The following is a 19199-nucleotide window of genomic DNA, read 5'->3' as shown; positions in this document are numbered from 1 at the left end:
ATAATAATAAAATAATAAATAAAGGGTGAATATAAAGAGCATTGTTGTAGATGATATATCTTAGTCACTCTTAAATCACTAAGAGTCAATTATTTATATTATTTATAGAGAGTTCACTAACAGCATGTTTGGATGGAGGTATTTTAAAGTAAGTGAGTGTAGCTATTCTTGTTTGTTTCGAGGTGTAATTAAATGTAATAGTAAGTGAGGGTAGGTGGGGTGAAATTTGGCTGATTTTCTTTACACCCCAAATTGGAGGGTAGGGAGGTGACAGATTTTTCTTTTCCAAAATTATCCTCTATATTTTATTTTAAAATAAGACATTGTTTGGATATAAAAGTAATTTTGTATATAACTTACCTTACCTTACTTTACCTTACCATCAAACCAAACACAATTACATTATTAAACCATCACTTACCTTAACTCCTATCCAAACACAACAAATTATTTCATTCACTTCACTTACCTTACCATACCTTACTTTACTTTAAAATACCATCATCCAAACAAGGCCTAAGAGTCTCTTGGAGATGCTCTTAGAGCATCTACAATAGAGTTGCTTCAAAAAGTGCCAAAACTTACCACATCATACTAAAATATAATATTTTATTAATTTAATAATCCACATCACGATTGGCAACTTTTGTTTAAAAATGCTCTAATATTTTAAAAATTGTTACAATGATCTCACAAATCATTATTTAATATATAATTTATTTTAATTATAAATATTGTCGACCAATAGTGAAATGAGAGAGAAAGCCATCAAAAATATGTACAAATATTATTCAAGTAAATCACTTTTTTATATTAAAAAAAGTTTGACAACCTTCAAGCAACCTTCTTGACACTCACTGTCAGCTGGCACTTTTTTGAACACCCTCTATTATAGAGATGCTCTTAGTCTAAAAATAAGGTCCGTCAGTCTCTGTCAGATTGCCTTCCAATAAATTGTCTTAAGACAATGAAGACTTCAAGTTTGGAGACCGCTTACCATATTTTGGTTGGGTGTTCAATTGCTAAACAAATATAGTTGTTTTTGGGTATTGGTGATTTAAACAACCTATTTGACAAAAATCTACATGATTTTTGGATTTTTTTTTTTTTTTTTTACCAAAAGCAGCAGTAAAAAAAAAACAAAAAAACAAAGAAAGCCAAACTTAGCGGCCGTCTAGAACCAATGTTTTGAAAACCGGACCGAACATTGAACCGGTGAGACAACTGGTTTAAGGTTCAATAGGTTCAACCGGAATGGTTCAACCGGAATGGTTCAACCGGATAAAAAAAATAAATATATATATATATAAAAAAAATAAAATGATGTTTCATTGAACATAAAATTAAAAATTTCATACATATAATAAACAATTCTTAAGTTAACATATTAATTAAAAATTAAAAATCATACGGATAATATAAAAGTTCACACATCGGTAACCAATCCTTAATTTAACACATTAATTAAAAATTCACACATCTAAAATCAAACTCATAGTTTAACATAATATTAAGATTAAAATTAAATTAATTAACACCAATTATTAAAGAGATTGTTCTCTACCTAATTTTTAAATTTTTTCCTTAATTCAATATTTTTTTCAAAAAATGGTAAAAAACCAGGGTCAATCCGGTTCACTGGTTCAACACCGGTTCACGGTTCAACCCCGGTTTGATGCGGTTTAATATAGTTGAACATGTATAGCTAAAACCGGACCGGACACTTGACTGGTTCGCGGTTCGACCAGCCGGTCCGGTCCGGTTTTCAAAACACTGTCTAGAACAATGCAAATTCTTGAGTCCGGAAAAATATTGGTCACTTGGCTGAAATTTTCTTTAGCAACGCCATTAATCTCCTTTCAAGCTCGAACTAGGAAATAATGAACAGGCTATTTGCCAAAAACATGTGAGGAGCAAATTAAATGCATTAAATTAAAACGATAACATGATTGAAAGAACAAAATTTATCGATCATCAATTAGTAAGGTCAATGATTCCGAAACGTTACTAAAGGTGCTCAACTAGATCCAATTTTAGTTAACTGTTTGATCATTCACCTTAAGACCTTCCTTCTTCCACTAATTATAGTAATTTGCAATCTTCTTCCAATAATCTTTTCTCGCTTGATCTATGCCCACAATTGGATATGTGGTTATTACCAACCAACTTTGGCATAAATTTACATATTGTCCATTGTTCCACTTCATTTTTGCTGATTTTTTATTGTTTGCATTTGGTTCATACACTACGGGAACTTCAGACTCGAGAATGGAGCCGGTATTTGAAGATCCTTCTAGTATTATGGACGATCTAAAACTATCGCTTCTTGTATTTTGAGGAACAATATACAGTTCTTGAGGATACGGGGTACGAGGATAGTATTCCGGAATCATTGGAAGAATATCTGCTGCATTCATAGGAAGGAAGTAATCGTCGAGAATATAGTACATCGGAGGGCTCAAAGCATGACATGTGAGGATCATATTGAAAATTACGTGGAATAGGTCGGATCGGAGAACTTTGGAAATTATAAGTATTTGGGATCGCGATTTGACAGTTTGTATTTTCGGTGTTCTGAGAATTTACGATATAAGAGTAATATTGGGAAAATTACACCCACGGCTAGTGAATGTTGCCAATTTTCACGGTATGGCTACTGAATTTCAAAACGTAACATAAAAATCATCAAACTTTACACTAAAGACATTCATGGCCATTATTACTGTTAACTCGCATTTTTTACCTTTAACTCTCTATTCAACAGGTTAACTTTTCTCTTTCTCCCTATTTTACCCTTCCTTCTCCTTTAAGAGCTTCATCTCTTTCTTTCTCTCTCTTAGGTTTCCGATTTCTAGCAATTGTAAAATATATTTGAAAGTTTCAAGTATGGCTTTTGAACTAGGTTTCGATAGAAGCTTCTTTAGAAACACTAGACTTCTTACTACCTATGGTAGAGACAAAAAAAAAATAACGGAACAAAATAAATCAAGTAACTTACTTGGAAGGAAAAGAGAATGCTTGCAAAGCAGAAGACACAACCTCATTTGAAGTTTACAATGATAAAGGTTGTAATTCAAGTATTGACACCAATCAAGATGTGAGAGGGAGAGAACGAGAAAAAAATAACTGGAGCTATAAGTTCTAAGACCGAAAGCAATGAAACTAAGAGCATCTATATTGGTTGGACAATGTCCAACCATCCACTATCTTTGATATATTAGTATAAAAATAAAATAAAAAATTAAATCACAAATATAATTTATAAATATACTTTTATATTGAATAACATGCCACATTTAAGCTTTGGTAGACTCTTTAATTTGTATACATCAATAGCAACTTGACACATCAACAAAAATGAAACCGAAAATACTGTCCATGGATGAATATTGTCCTAATTCAAACACTGTCCATTTTTTACATTTTAGTGGTTGAAGTGTGTTCTACAAATTTATTTATTTGCATAATAGTCCTTTTAGACCACTATATAAAGAAGTCCAAATAATGAAACGTAACATCAACACTTCTTTCTAAAAAAAATGGGGGACATGATACCATAGGAAATAAATGACGATATACGAAGCATTAAAAGCTTTTGGATCAAGTAACCACGTGGAACATTAAGAACCTTTGGATCCAGCAGCTTCCAGGAATTGTTTTCCATAAAGAAAAAATCGTCTGCCATTAAAGAGAAACGTCCATCATTAAATTAAAAAAAAAAGATTTTTTATAATAGAAGAATGATTTATTAAAAACATTATAAACAGGAAGTATCTCAAAAACCAATATTTTAACATCACTATTGTGTGATATTCAATTGTTTTCAATTCTTCTAAACCCTTGCTTACTTAGCATGCAGGGGCGGAGCCAGAGGGAGCGGGAAGGATCGACCGACCCTCTAGCCCCATCAGAAAACTCCAAAGATAAGGGTTTCTATCCTGGCTCCGACAGGAACCGCCATGGCTGGAGTCCAGCCATGGCGGCTGATGAAGAACCTATACAAAACGACACCGTGTTATGTAGGGTTTAGTTAAATTTAAAACAAAGCTAATATTTATCAGCTTCGATATCTTTCTCTTTCTCTTTCTTTTTTTTTCTGGTTCAAAGCATTAGATAAAGAAAGAAGAGAATATTTTACTCTTTAAAAAAGAAAAACTCTCTATATTACTACTCCTTAATAATTTTTATTTTCACTCAATTTTTAATTTCCAAATTTCAAATAAGTATTTTATTTTCCATTTTTTTATTATATTTATATATTTAGTTTTATGATTTATAAATTGGCTTAAGACTCTCGACCTTAAAATTTTGTTATTTAGAAATTGGGTAAATTACACCAATGGCCACTGAACTTTATCCATTTTCACATTATGGCTATTCAACTTCATTTCTTCCCGGTATGATCACTGAACTTTACACTTTTTAACACCGGTAGCCATTCAATTTTAACTAACTTCTCAAAATGACCGTTAACGTTAACGACCTTAAATTGAAAATATTCAAGAATTAAAGTTGTTCAAAACGACATTTACCATAAAACTACATTTTTTATTTTCAAAAATCATATTTTTTGGAGCTTTTTCTCTTTAAAAATTCACTTTCTCTTTCCTAACCAAACAACACCTAAATGGCCTCAAAACAAAAAATTTCAAGAATTAAAGTTCCTTAGAATATCATTAACGTTTTGGATTTTTTATTTTTAGCCATCAATAATCGTTTTGAAGCGTTAAGTGACCACCAGTGTTAAAAAGCGTAAAATTCAATGGCCATACCAGGAAGAAATGAAATTGAGTGGCCGTAATGTGATAATGAATAAAGTTCAGTAGCCATGGATGTAATTTACCCTTTAGAAATTTGTTTTGGTGCGTTCTATGCTTTCTTTGTTATTTTTTTTTAATGTTTATTTAGACATCAGCCCATCTCCAACTCATTAAGATTTTTCAAATGGTTTTTTCCACAACTAAGTAACCTTTTGAATCATGCACGCAAATAAACCGACAATTTTCTCCAATTGTAAGATTTTGAAACAGTTATATAGTATTATTCAGTCATACTAAAAAATTAAATTTTGCACAAATCTTTAGAATGAATTTGAACAGCTATTAGTATTCAGTCATCTAAAAACTTTAAATTTGCACAAATTTTTCAAGTAAACCATAATGTTATGATAAGAAGAAACATATAGCAGTAATACTAAAAGTTGATATTAATCATAACAAACCAAGTCTTTGAAGCAAAGATAGCTTCAGATTATAACATATAGCAATCAACAAGAAACTGTAGAACAGAAAGAAACATGATTACTGACAGACATTCAACAAACAATATCATATCTAATACTCTTCCCCATCATCATCCTCACCCTCAGCTGATTCAGCACCAACCTCTTCATAATCCTTCTCAAGAGCAGCAAGATCCTCACGTGCCTCAGAGAATTCTCCTTCCTCCATACCCTCACCCACATACCAGTGCACAAAGGCACGTTTGGCATACATGAGATCAAACTTGTGATCAATACGGGAGAACACCTCAGCAACACTGGTGGAGTTGGAGATCATACAAACAGCCCTCTGAACCTTAGCAAGATCGCCACCAGGAACAACAGTGGGTGGCTGGTAATTGATACCGCACTTGAATCCAGTTGGGCACCAATCAACAAACTGAATGGTGCGCTTGGTTTTGATTGTAGCAACAGCAGCATTAACATCCTTGGGTACTACATCACCACGGTACATCAGGCAGCAAGCCATGTACTTACCATGGCGAGGATCACACTTGGCCATCATAGATGATGGCTCGAAGGCACTGTTGGTGATTTCAGCTACTGAGAGCTGTTCATGGTAGGCTTTCTCGGCTGAGATCACTGGTGCATAGGAGGAAAGCATGAAGTGGATTCTTGGGTATGGGACCAAATTGGTTTGGAATTCTGTTACATCAACATTAAGGGCACCATCAAACCTCAAAGAGGCAGTCAAGGAGGAAATCACCTGCGGAAACAATCAAAATTGTTAAGCACATGTTATTAATTAAATGCAATTCCAAAATCAAATTTGAAAATGGAGAGCAAGTATCAACCTGAGAGACAAGTCTGTTCAGATTGGTGTAAGTGGGTCTCTCAATGTCAAGGGAGCGCCTGCAGATGTCATAAATGGCTTCATTGTCAAGAAGCACAGCTACATCAGTGTGTTCAAGGAGGGAGTGAGTTGAGAGCACACTGTTGTAGGGCTCAACGACCGATGTGGAGACCTGAGGAGAGGGATAGACAGTGAATCCCAATTTGGATTTCTTTCCGTAGTCAACAGAAAGACGCTCCAAGAGAAGGGATCCAAGACCAGATCCGGTACCACCACCAACAGCATTGAAAACGAGGAAACCCTGAAGACCAGTGCAGTTGTCAGCAAGCTTTCTGATACGGTCTAAGCAGAGATCAACAATTTCCTTGCCAACTGAATCAAACAAACATGCACATCTCATTAGAATACAATTAACATTAACTTATGCAATTGTTATAAACAAATCGATTAGAAACTTACTGGTATAATGACCACGGGCGAAATTGTTGGCCGCATCTTCTTTGCCACTGATGAGCTGCTCTGGGTGGAAGAGCTGACGGTAGGTTCCAGTCCTCACCTCATCAATCACAGTAGGCTCGAGATCTACGAAAACAGCACGAGGAACGTGCTTTCCAGCACCGGTTTCACTGAAAAAGGTGTTGAAAGCATCGTCACCTCCGCCCACTGTCTTGTCACTTGGCATCTGGCCATCAGGCTGAACAGGAAAACAATAAAATTCACATCTATCAATAGTCCATCTAAACCCCAAATCTATCAATTCATATCAGATCTACAGCAATTGGTAATCAAAACCAACAGATCTGAGCGCAAATCTAACTAGAAACCAATAAAACAATCAGATCTAGGCTTCAGATGAGAAATAATCGAGATTTTATCAGCATATTTTCAAAATACAAAAACTAGATTTCGGAAAATGCAGACTGAATCAAACAATCTGACGACAAACCAATAAAACAACCAGATCTAGGCTTCATATGAGAAATACTCGAGATAAATTATCAATACATTTTCTCAAAATACAGATCATGAATCAAAATCTAAAGAAAAGAACCTTGAAATGACAGATCCCATACCTGAATGCCATGCTCGAGGCAGTAAAGTTCCCAGCAGGCATTTCCGACCTGGATACCAGCCTGACCGATGTGGATCGAAATGCACTCTCTCATTTTCGCTGATTGAAATTGAATTCACAAACAAAGAAAGAAATGGAAATAGTAGCAGAAGAAGGAGAAGAAGAAAGGAGTAACAGAGGCGAAGACGTTTATCAAGACGTCTTCTGATTGAACCCTATGGATGGAGGCGAGGAAGGGAAACGAAGGGGTATTTATGGGGAGAAGAAGGGATAAATTGGGGGTTTGGGTTATTTGGTGGATTTAACTGGGGTTTGGTTAGGGGAGGTGGTGTAATGACGTGGCGTGGAGTGATTGGACTTTGATGTAGTAACGGTTACTTTATCCTCTATTTTTGAATTTTTTTTAAATTTTGCCGCTCGTGGCCAGCTAAGAAAGATAGAGTGCCATGTGGACAAACGGAGGGATGCTCGTGAATGGGACCCTTTCTGGATCTGTTTGGGAAATGGGATTTTGCCGTCCTGTCATTGAACTAGGTTACTCCTTTCAATTTTTTTCATTTTGGCTTCAAACGAATATTAATTTCTACCGCCTAACTTAATATTTGAAAACAAAATTTTAGTTTATACCCTTTAATTTTTCCCTATCCAATGTGCAATTTTTGTCATCTATCTATATCTATTAAAAGCAGGATATTAGAATTGCTGATTTGGTTGAATTTTAGACGTTTTGGTTATGTGTCTTTTTTTCTAGAATATTCTTTTAATTTTAATAAATATTAATAGATTAAAATTGATTTATTGCAGTATTTTGTAACTGTTAAAGAAACCAACTCTTGCACGCTCCTCCTTCATTTCTCTTAAACCACGATTCTAGCCACCCATTGCTTCAAGGCCTTCGTCCGTCACGTCGTCTTTACCTTCATCGAAGAACTGAAAATCAAAGAGGAAGAAGCAGAAAAGGGCAAGGAAGCTGAGTATGATGATGAAGGTGACCTAATCGTTTGCAGGGTATGTTGATTTCTGTTTTCATCTGTTTTTTTTAAAGTTAATTTTTGATACTGTAATTTTTATGTGGGGTGTTCTTATTCAGCTATCGAATAAGAGAATGGTGACTATTCAAAATTTCTGAGGAACAAACTTGGTATCAATTAGAGAGTTCTATAACAAAGATAGGAAAGAGCTTCCTTCTTCTAAAGGTAATTTAAAAAAAGAATTGCAATTGAATTTGAATTAGTGAAACTTAATTTCTTCTAGTTGAATGTAAGATGTTAACTTTCAGATTGCAGGGTAGTGGAAAAGAAGTAGCTAAAATTAGAGTAGAAACTTCCTCTCTTTAATTAAATATATATAATCATCAGTGCATAATGCTTTCTTCTTATTTTTTATTTTTATGATTAATAATATTTGTTCATGCTAAAACCATTTCTCTCTCTGATTTGTATCTATAGGAAACTGATGCTCTGACGTTTTATCTCATTTCCATCTCCATCCATCCACTTGCTTCTCTTTCTCTGGTAGTAACCCACTCTTAATAAAATTGCCCACTCTTTCACGTTTTAAAACTGCTGTCTAAAATGGCTCCCAATTGTTCCATCTCTTAGGATTTCTGCTTAATGTTAACACTATTGGCTCTCTTAAATAATCTAATTTTCCTTTTCCCTGCATCTGTTGCGGTGATTTTTCCTGTCTCAGCATTTTTGTCGCACCCTCTCATGAGTTTCGGGCGATTTTTCCTCATTCAATATGCTACGAATTCTCATTTTCGGTAGTCTCATTTTGATTTTGTTCAATTAGGATTATAATTGCTTTTTCTTTGTTTTAGAAAATTCCAAATTGCAAAATCTAATATCTTTATTTTATAGTGGGATGAAAATGCCATGGGCATTATCATTCTTCCTTCGTATCCTTAGTCCCAAATATTTTAATTTCACCTTATTTTTTCAATTCAATCACTTCCTTTGTATTTCATATTCTTTTTTTCCATTATGTGTATGTTTATGGTAATTGCATTTTGGAGGAGAATTAATATGTAGCCTTATTTTGATTCTTACATTTGAATTTCTATGTGACAATTTGTTAACCATTTTGTCTATTGATCACTAAATGTTCTTCCACAGACTTGAGTTTTATTAATCTTCTTAGTAAACCACTCTCAAGTCTTAACCTCTTCTTTCTCATGGCAGTGCCTCTCAATCTCTTTCTTCAATTTCTTACTGCTGAGTTTTTTTCCTGATCTCTCCTCCATATCTCTATTTTTCTAAGTGTTTTTATGTTCCTGAATTTTGTCCTTTTCAAATGTTTTCTTCTGGTTCGATATAGGTTTCCACGTCCATTCTTATGGTGATGCACTCATGCATTTATTGTTGTTGGATCTCTCTGTCGATTGGAATTTTTTCCCCATGAGACTTTTAGACTTATTTTTAACAATAATTCTTTATTTGCTCCTAATTGTAGTTATTTATTATCGGCCAACATGAGAATTTTTTAATTATTAGTTCTTTTATCTTAAGAAAAAAGAAAAAAAAATAGAATGAGTTTACAAATGTGGCATTTGAATGTGATGGGATTTCAAATAACATGGATGATTTTTACAACAATCAACTTGAGAACATTACTTAAAGTTATTATCAGATGGATGCCTAAATATTGAGCATCGGTATTTTGTTTTTGTACGTGAGTATAAAGGAACGGTACTCTTAAATTGTTGCTTTAGGAATTTTTGTAGTAGAATTTCAACCTTTTGTTTGCTGTTAGAATCTATCCTCTATTTTCCACAGAAACCGGGTAAGTTTCGGTGATAATGTGGAAGGGAGCACGCAACTAGGCGGTGAGAGGTGGTATATCGTTGGTGTTTCGTGGTGGGGATGGTGTTTGGTTGGTGCGGGAAGAACGGGCACGTCTTTGATTGATGATATCGCCCATTGCGGTGTTTACCGTGGGTCATTTTGATCTTCGAGTCATGGTGGGAGAGGAAGTTTGAGAGAAAGATGAACAGAGGGGGATCAACAATGATGGTGGGAGTAGGAAGAGTGAATGTAGGGAAGAAAAAGGTGAATAGTGGGATTTAAATAGGGAAGAGAGGGGGAATCTAAAGGGATTTCGGGTTCCCAGGAGGCACGCGGAGCTTGGCGGGGGCCATGCTCCGCGTGCCTAAGCTTTTGACCAAAAAAAGGTCGAATTGGGACTAGGCACGCGGAGCTTGCCAGAGGGCACGCTCCGCGTATCTGAGTCTCTGCCCAAATTTTATTGAATGAGACGTGGGCACGCGGAGCTTGGCGGGGGCCATGCTCCGCGTGCCTTTGTCTCTGACCAAAAATGACGCAAAAGGGAGACGGCATGCGGAGCTTGCCAGAAGGCACGCTTCACGTGCCGGGGTTTACAGGCAACGGGAAAAATGGGATTTGAAGAGTTGTTTTTAAGGTTTTTTTTTATTTAATTAATTTTTGGGATTTTGGTATTTAAGGGTAATTAAGGGGAATAATGGGAGAATTAAAGTGAGAGTTAATGGTGGATTAATTTGGAATTTAATTTTAATTTATGGAGAGTAATGAGGATTTATGGGTGGTTAATATGAAAATTGATTGGTGGGAGAAGAAGTGGAGTGGAGAAGTGGAAAAGGTGTAGTGTTGAAGAGAGAAGTGAGGAGATTGATGGGATATGATAGGTGGTTAGGGTGGTGGAGTGATGGGAAAAGAGGGAAGAAGGTTTGGGGGAAGGGGAAAGCTGCCATGGGGAGTTACAGTTCGCAACTCCCCCAGGCCACGCGGAGCGTATTTGGGGGCACGCTCCGCGTGACCAACACCGAACCATTTTGATGATTTTTCTTTAAAACGTACATGTATGTTTGCACGCGGAGCATGTTTGGGGGTACGCTTCGCGTGACAGGCCTTTGAGTTCGGCTCCTAAGGCAGAGCCTGGTTCACGTGGAGCGTGGCCAAAGGCACGCTCCACGTGAACTTTGGATGTAGGAGGGATTTTATTTTTCGTGTTTTTTGTTGTTTTAGGGATGAAAACTTGAACTAAGAATTACAAAATAAGTATAAATGAAAAGTGATGCTTGAAAATAAAACACGGAAGGTGAAAAATAAAAAACCGAAAGGAGACGAAAGTAAGTAGAAACAAAACCAAAAATAATGGAAAACGTGTATGGTACATAAAAACAAAGGTTTGGAAAATGCAAATCGGTGCTACGTTTATAGTCGGAGTAGGTCGACTTTCTCGGTGGGTGAGGTTATTGTAGGACGTCCATATTAGAGCCCGATGGATCCGAACCCTTACCATTAAGGAGAGTTATCGCTTGACCGGACTCTCTATTTTTAGCCCGTGGGTTTTGCTCGATGTTTGTCGAGAGAGTTCCTAGTTGCCTTTCCTGTTGTTGGCGATTCAAATGAGCCACTTGGTGACTCAAATCCCTACAAAAAAACCTCATTATCAGCAAGACGTGTTAGAATGTCCTTAAGCAAGGAAGTTACCAATTGACCTTGCACGTTATTGGGAGGTTGAGAATTTCGCCCCTCAGAAACATTTTATGATTAGCCTAGCCCATGCTCCCTATATTCGTGATGAAAATCGGGTGGGGGCCTCAACACGTTATTATTATTGTTGTACGACAAGTTAGGATGTTGGTGTCGAGGCCTCCATCCATTTAAAATTCTTGTTGTTAAGTTGTCAAAAATTTATATTTTTACTTAATTTTATTTATAAAGTCAAATTGGGTTTTTTTAACTTGTTTTGTGATTTTGACCACTCTTTAGGTTTTAATTCCATAAAAATGAATCATTTTCATTTCGTACAAGTATCCACATGTGACGAAGATACCTATAAAAAAAGTGCTTAATTTTTTCTTTTATTATATAATGTGAGAATAAATACTATCTAAAAAACATTCAATTCAAATTGATTTCAATGTATATGAGTGGTGCTAAAAAAAATTAGGCAATAACAAATATGCATTTATAAATATGGAAATCAAATCACTATACATATGGATAATATCTAGTAGTTTAGAACTAATTACCTAAATATATATGTCATTATTATGGTAAAGTAGATTATGTGTAAATGGAGTGATCGTATGAACTAAATAGGACAACACCTCCTAAATAGATATTCTATTATTATTATTATTATTATAACTAATTGGGGATTTTTTGGGTTCCTCATGATAGGAATTTATTAAAAGATGGGACAAGGATCCCCATGGTTCGTGGATACTATCCCCATCTCATCTTTGTTTCGACTTCGGAAGTAAAATATCTTTCGCCCCCATCTCTATCCCTAATATTTCAATCATTATTCATTTCTATCTCGGTTTAGATCCACGCTGATTTTAAAGAATCTTTATTCTGTTGCCATACTTGGTTCTGCAAAATCATGGGTGTCTAGATGTCCATATATTCTTAGTTAGAATATGATAGCTAAATAGATGATATGTGCTCAATATCCTTTACTAATTAGGGTTTTGCTCCATGTCTATATATACTATCTACATCTGTTGAAGAATGATTCAAAGTTAGTTTTTATTTATTTATTATCATTTATTATTGATAATGTTGTAGTGGTGTAACTCTAAGTAATGATCATATTTTGTGGTTTTTAATTCATGTGCGAGTGGAATCTTTTAATGACACTAGTGGAATTAATGGAATCTTTTATTAGCGGTAGTTTCTGTAAACAACCGATGTTAAAGGTCATTGGGGTTAATGATACCTTATTGACCACGATCATTGAAATAAAAGGACGCCAAAGACCATCATTTTTAGATGCGAACGCTCAATTAAATGTCATTAATTGACCATAATAAGGGATCATTGGAGTCTCTTGTTTGAACATCCGACCCCCAATGTTGCCATATTGGCCACACTAATGACCTCAATACCTAAATTTAAATAAACTGCCATTTCCTAATTTCCCCAACTCCTAAATGCAAACCTAAGTGTAAAACTCGATTGCTCTCTCTCTCCCTTCTCTGGCCGGAATCTCTCTGCTATAGGACCCTTTATACCATCTCTCGTTAGTGACTAAAGTGTCGTTTGCATTGCATTGTGCTCATGCCGCTGCATTTTGTCCGGAGTTGGGATCTCCTTGGACGGATTTTTCTTCGTTCTAGGTAATAACCTTCTCCCTTTTACTAATTCTTTCTGAGATGGGTGTTGATTTTTATGGGTATTTGGGGGTTTTGATTTGTATTCATACTTCCCCCAACTAATTTTGTTTTAGGGTTTGAGGTTTATTTCTCGGTTCTTTCATTTTCAGTTGTTATATGTTTCTTATTTTTCCATAATGTATTATCTTTGTTCTATTTTATTTTTTCAGTAACACAATCATGTAACTTGTTCCTGCAATTAAAACATAATTTGATAAATTTCAATTACAACATTTCAGGCCTTAATATAACAAACTTGAAGCTGAAAAATTCAAAACCAGATTGTGTAACAATGCCTTCCATATTTCGTGTGACTTAATTTAAACATGTTATTGGATTTATGAGAGGATCAAGTGTGAAAAAACCCATTGATCTTGTTGCTCTCCAAGTCGAGCTTGATGGTATCATTTGCCTTGATTAGGGGATCCAGGTAGCAAATTGTACGACCATCGTATGTATTCAAGTAAGGGATTCCCTTCTCGCAAAATTGTATAGATCAGACTTTGCATAGCTTAAAACTTTGCCTCATCATCTCTGGTTGGGTGTAAACGAAATCGACCTTTGGTGTGGTAAAGGAGCACGGAAGTTCCCATGAAACCAAAAGGATATGTTTTATCTGTCCTAACTTCCCATCAACAACAATATATCGATGCATCAGAATAGAAATAACTTCATGATATGTGAGAGCATATTTCAGCCTATTGTGCAGAATTAGGATCAACGGCAAGCACTCATTAAGCCTCTTCAAGTGTTTCTTCAATCCTCTCGTCGGCCACATTATTCAATCATTTCTAGAAGCACTCATATCTCGACATGGATTTTCTGTCGCCTTCTTGACCATCGTTATTCCTGCTATATATATATATATATATATATATATATATATATATATATATATATTAACTAAGTCAAAATCATCATACATATTATATGAATCAGATTAGATATATATGAAAGCTCTTTTTCTTGTCAACCATCTTAGCTTGCTAGATCTATTCAGATTTCTCACTAATAAAAAAAAGGGTAAGTTACATAACTATCATGATTATAATAAATATATACACTTTTCTCTCTCTACTCATGTTTATTATGAATATATCAGACCATCCAAAACTTATTATCAATTTGTCAAGGAACATAACCTCCTTTAAAATAGAGGGATATTATCACTTAAAATAATTAAAAATATATATGTTTTTAAGTTTGCTTCCATACAACCTGCAACCGCACCCCTAATCGTAATATTCAATAGACATTTTTTAAAAGAGAAGAAACCATCCTTTCTTTTCTCTAAATTCGACACAATAATATGAATTGAATAAAAGCAAAGGCAGACAAAAAAGAATATTAATTCGACATTGAAGACTAAACAAAAAGAAAGAAAGAAATGTAGTAATTTTTTTTTTTGAAAAAAAGCTATGTCGGCAATTAATATGGCAGCATTAGTGGTGCTGTTAGAGAGGAATTCCAAATAGGCATGGCTACGAGGAGGCACAAACAGCAGTAACTATCAAAACCTTAAATTTCTTAAATGAATGCTAATAAGGATTAGAAATCAGACATGATGTGAGCCTACGTGTATTACAACTAAAGCCACAATTAACTTATCAACATCAGCATGCCTATGAGCTCAGAACCAGAATAGAGAAAAGGCTAAAAGATTATATAAAAGGCTAAAAGATTGTATGTAATTTCCTCTAAAAAAAATTCAGTTTCAAATGATAATTTATTGAATAAGTTGTTGACATAGCCAGAATAGAAAAAATGCTAAAAGATTATATAAAAAAAAATGAGAGTACTCATAAAACATTTTTGGCCAGAACTAAGAAATAAGGTATGTTCATAATTAAAATAAATTATTTCCTTCATTGTAGTATAGCCATATAAAAAGATTTAATGGTTTTTCATGTCATAATTAAACTAATCTTAATTTGTGCTTTTCACTTAGTTATCTACTCATTGAAAAAGAGACCCCAATAAAAAATCATCTAAAAAACTATGGATTGAACTCAATCCACTTGAGAAAAAAAAATATTCAAACAACCTTAAACAGTAAATGTAAATTGAACTATTTTATAACGGTCATCGAAATCTAAACTCACCATAAATGTGAGAAACGATTCAGGCAATTAATCTGTCTTTGTATAATTCACAGAAAAGTATACAAATATAGGGGAGAAAATAAAGGAAGGTTCTTTTTCCTATAGAATGAGGAGGCACAAACAGCAGTAACTATCAAAACCTTAAATTTCTTAAATGAATGTTAGAAATCAGACATGCTGTGAGCCTACGCGTATTACAGCTAAAGCCACAATTAACTTATCAACATCAGCTAAAGCCACAATTACCTTATGATGTATAAGAGACCATGAAAATCATAACAGAAATCTCAAGGTAATATGTGAATATATTACTTGAACAAAGCCAGATCTAGTATATATGTAGAGAAAGAAAATGAAAGGCGATGGAAAAGAGGATGAGGAGGCTGTAGTTAATATTAAAGGACTCATACCTTATATAGGCAAACCCTACCGAATACCTGTTTGAATTCAAAAAGCTCTGAATCCAATAAATTGGTTAGTTGGCCCAAGTATTTATATTAATGAATTTAATGGGCTTTGAAGACATGATCACTCATCTTAAAATAAACCTTTTAAATCAATCCAACCACTTTAAACTAACAAACTAATACTACATAAGTTAAATATAAACCAATATCAATGTGTAAATCAACTTTTAAGGACGATTGGAAGATGAACACAACATAAATCAAAGCTATAATATATGCCACAGTGAATATCCTATTCCAACGTTTATTACAGGCTAAAATACTTCACAAGCACGAAATGCCACTGCCTACAATGAATGACACGGGCAATCAATGGAAGAAACTTCTTTGCAATGCTTAGAAAATGCATCGATTGAGATGCATTAGGAAACAGGCTTCTTTGATAAGGTTCAATTAAATACATTGCTACCACATGCTGGTTTCTTTCGGACAAAAAAGGCAGTCTAATTTGACAAACCAAAGGAAAGAATCTTTACAAACAATATCTTACCAACCCTGGAATTTGGTAATACATACACAATAGAATCAACTAGTGTTCCATGCTGCTCTTTCTATCTCATTATTACATGATGACAACCCCAAAACAATTCATTTCTCAGCTCCTTGAAGTTGACAGCTGACAACTTAAACAACCATAATCTAGTAAAGGGATAAGCCAGCCAAAACTAATGGAACTAATCATAAAATACTGAAGTATGCCAAACATAATGGATTTCATCAAGCTTAAACATTTAAAAGTAACAAATTAAATATCTAGAAAAACCAAAACATCAGCATTCTTCTATTATTTCACCAATATGAAACAATGAGCACAACTTTAGCACACAACATAGATCATGTCCAAAATCCAAAGTCTAGACTAAATTCCTTAAAATGGAAAGCATAGTCCAGTAACCACTTTAAACAACTTACATACTACCACTAATGGTTGGACGCTTTGATATTCAACCACATACAACAATATTGGAGTTTGCAGACACAATGTAACAGTTATACAGAGCACTGTATAGAAATCATCCTCAACATAGTAACATATATTTGATTTTACTGAATAAACCAATTAAACCAATTAATAGAAAAGGCTATCTGATAGAAACCCAAGGGTTGTGGAATTGTAAAACCAGATTGGAGCATGTTATGAATCAAACCTCGAAAGATGATGTTAGGGATAAGACATTTGTAATTATTGTGCAAAGTTTGGTATCTTTTCATGCTAGATATTACCTTTTTTAGGTTATTTCTCAATAAAACTGTTTTATTTTAAAAGTTCAAATGTAGGATTGGTAGGTTTGACTCTAATTTAAAAATTCATAAAAGTACTATGTTGGGTTTGGTCCAAATTTAGGACTTGATAAAAAAAATTGACTAAGTATTTAAAACTTTATTTATATACTCGCTCGAGTCTCTTATGGCATAAAACAAATGTTAAAAATTGACTTGTGTATTTGAATGTTGTTATAGTTCTTTTGACACACCAAGGAAGGGTTGATTGAGAAGACAAATTTCTTAACATATTCCACGATAGGTGGTGCTTTGAACGATACAATTGTCCATAGAAGCTTGTACATCTCCATCTTGAATGCTTACATCAATATTAGAAATCAAATTACTAAAACAACAAATCTGACACAATTCACCAATTCATCAAAGTTAGAAATCTTGGGTAACGCAAGATCTAAAAATCAAATCAAGAAACAGAGAATAACGAATTACCTTATGATGTATAAGAGACCATGAAAATCACAACTCCATATCCTTCAGATTTCTCATGTTAATATGTGAATATATTACTTGAACAAAAACAAACATCGCAAAGCCAGATCTAGTATATATTTAGAGAAAGGAAAAGAAAGGCGGTGGACAAAAGGATGAGGAGGTTGTACTATATATTAAAGGACTCGTACGTTATATAGGCAAAACCCTACCGAATCTGAATGGAAGTGGCCTATTTAACCGGTTTGAATTCAATGCTCCGAATCCAATTAAAATTAGATAGTTGGCCCATCCGACAAGTATTTATATTAATGAATTCTGTAAAATCAATATGGGCTCCATGGTAAAATAATGAATTTAATGATATGATGTAATATCTTAAAAATTAAGATTTTATGATTAGTTAGAGTTGTGTTAAAAATAATTATTAATTGGGACTAAAATGTAAAATTATACTTTTAGATCTCAAATTTATAACAAAAATGGTAATAAATTAATTAAGAAAAAAAATTAAGGGATAAAATTATAATCAATTCTATTAATTTTTATTCTAATTGTTGTTAGACCTGGGCATGGGTCGGGCTCGGGCCTGTCGAGCTTTTAATAAAGTTTGACGAGTCCAAGCCCAGCCTAGCCCAGCCCGCAAGAAATTTAGTCGGGCTCGGGCCTAAGATATGAATCCCAAGCCCGCCCATCCAAGCCCATCTGTATATAAAAAAATAAAATTAAAGTCATAAAATTAAATTGAATCCAAAAAACATACTATAATGATCACATAAATAAGATAATACAATTACAACACAAAATTTTAAGTATTTATAGTTATCATAATATAATTTATCTTTATAAAAATATATTATAATTATAATTTATATATATATATATATATAGTATATCGGGCCGGACCGGGACGGGCCGATGTAAAATTAGTAAAGCCCAAGCCCGCCCAGTTGTTAGCTGACTTATACGGGCTTGCGGCCTGATGTAGAATTAGTAAAGCCCAAGCCTGCCCAGTTGTTGGCGGGCTTATACGGGCTTGGGCTGGGCCGGGCCTGACATTATTTTTATGTGTCCAAGCCTGGCTAAATGGGCTTGGGCCTAGACGAGCCGGGTGGGCTCGTCGGCCCATGCCCAGGTCTAATTGTTGTAAAGGCGAAAAAACAAAAAAAAAACCATATGAGTTTCTATTGAGCCATCATCCTTAGAAAGGGAAGGAAAGCATGGTCTAGTCTGCTACATGTATGTAAGGTGGCACGTTCCGCCCCAATCATCCCACACCTATTTTTAACAGATGATACCTACTTATTTTTCCAAGCTTTTTGATGTGAAGCTGAGAGTATTCAGCAATGTTTGCGGGTCTACGAAAGGGCATTCGGACGAGTATTAACTTTCAGAAATCTTCACTTCTCTTTAGTAAGAATTCAAAGGATATGGATAGAGTGAGTGTTAGAAGAACGTTGGGGATACAGGAAGTGGAAGATATGGGTTTTTATTTAGGTTCCCTTATTGCAGTGGGTAAGAGAAAGATACAGACGTTTGGTTTCTTAAAGGAGCGAATTTTGAATCGACTAAACAATTGGAAGGAGAAACTCCTTCCTCGGACGAGAAAATAGGTACTTATCAAAT

The 19199-nt window shown here is 34.5% G+C and overlaps 1 protein-coding gene and 1 long non-coding RNA gene across 3 annotated transcripts; one reads left to right on the top strand and one right to left on the bottom strand.

The window, feature by feature from the left end:
- Positions 1–5182: 5182 nt before the first annotated feature.
- LOC136225701 (tubulin alpha chain) lies at positions 5183–7396 on the bottom strand. 2 transcript variants are annotated; one of them, XM_066013814.1, is made up of 5 exons: positions 7148–7390; positions 6534–6768; positions 6076–6446; positions 5527–5987; positions 5183–5444 (listed from the first exon to the last, which is right to left on the bottom strand). In XM_066013814.1, the coding sequence occupies exons 1-5, from the start codon at positions 7238–7240 to the stop codon at positions 5315–5317; spliced, it is 1290 nt and encodes a 429-aa protein (XP_065869886.1). In that variant the 5' UTR covers positions 7241–7390; the 3' UTR covers positions 5183–5314. The 2 variants fall into 2 exon arrangements, with proteins under 2 accessions (XP_065869886.1, XP_065869885.1); XM_066013813.1 differs by having other exon boundaries at positions 5183–5987; positions 7148–7396.
- Positions 7397–7971: 575 nt separating this feature from the next.
- LOC136227012 (uncharacterized) lies at positions 7972–13340 on the top strand. Its single transcript, XR_010687954.1, has 3 exons — positions 7972–8154; positions 8237–8342; positions 12315–13340. It is a non-coding gene; the product is annotated as an uncharacterized lncRNA (long non-coding RNA).
- The last annotated feature ends 5859 nt before the right edge of the window (positions 13341–19199 follow it).

Source organism: Euphorbia lathyris, chromosome 4, assembly GCF_963576675.1.
Source record: "Euphorbia lathyris chromosome 4, ddEupLath1.1, whole genome shotgun sequence".
NCBI classification, from domain to species: domain Eukaryota; kingdom Viridiplantae; phylum Streptophyta; class Magnoliopsida; order Malpighiales; family Euphorbiaceae; genus Euphorbia; species Euphorbia lathyris.
Note: the sequence above shows the minus strand (reverse complement) of the source record. Positions and strands in the feature narration are given on the sequence as shown.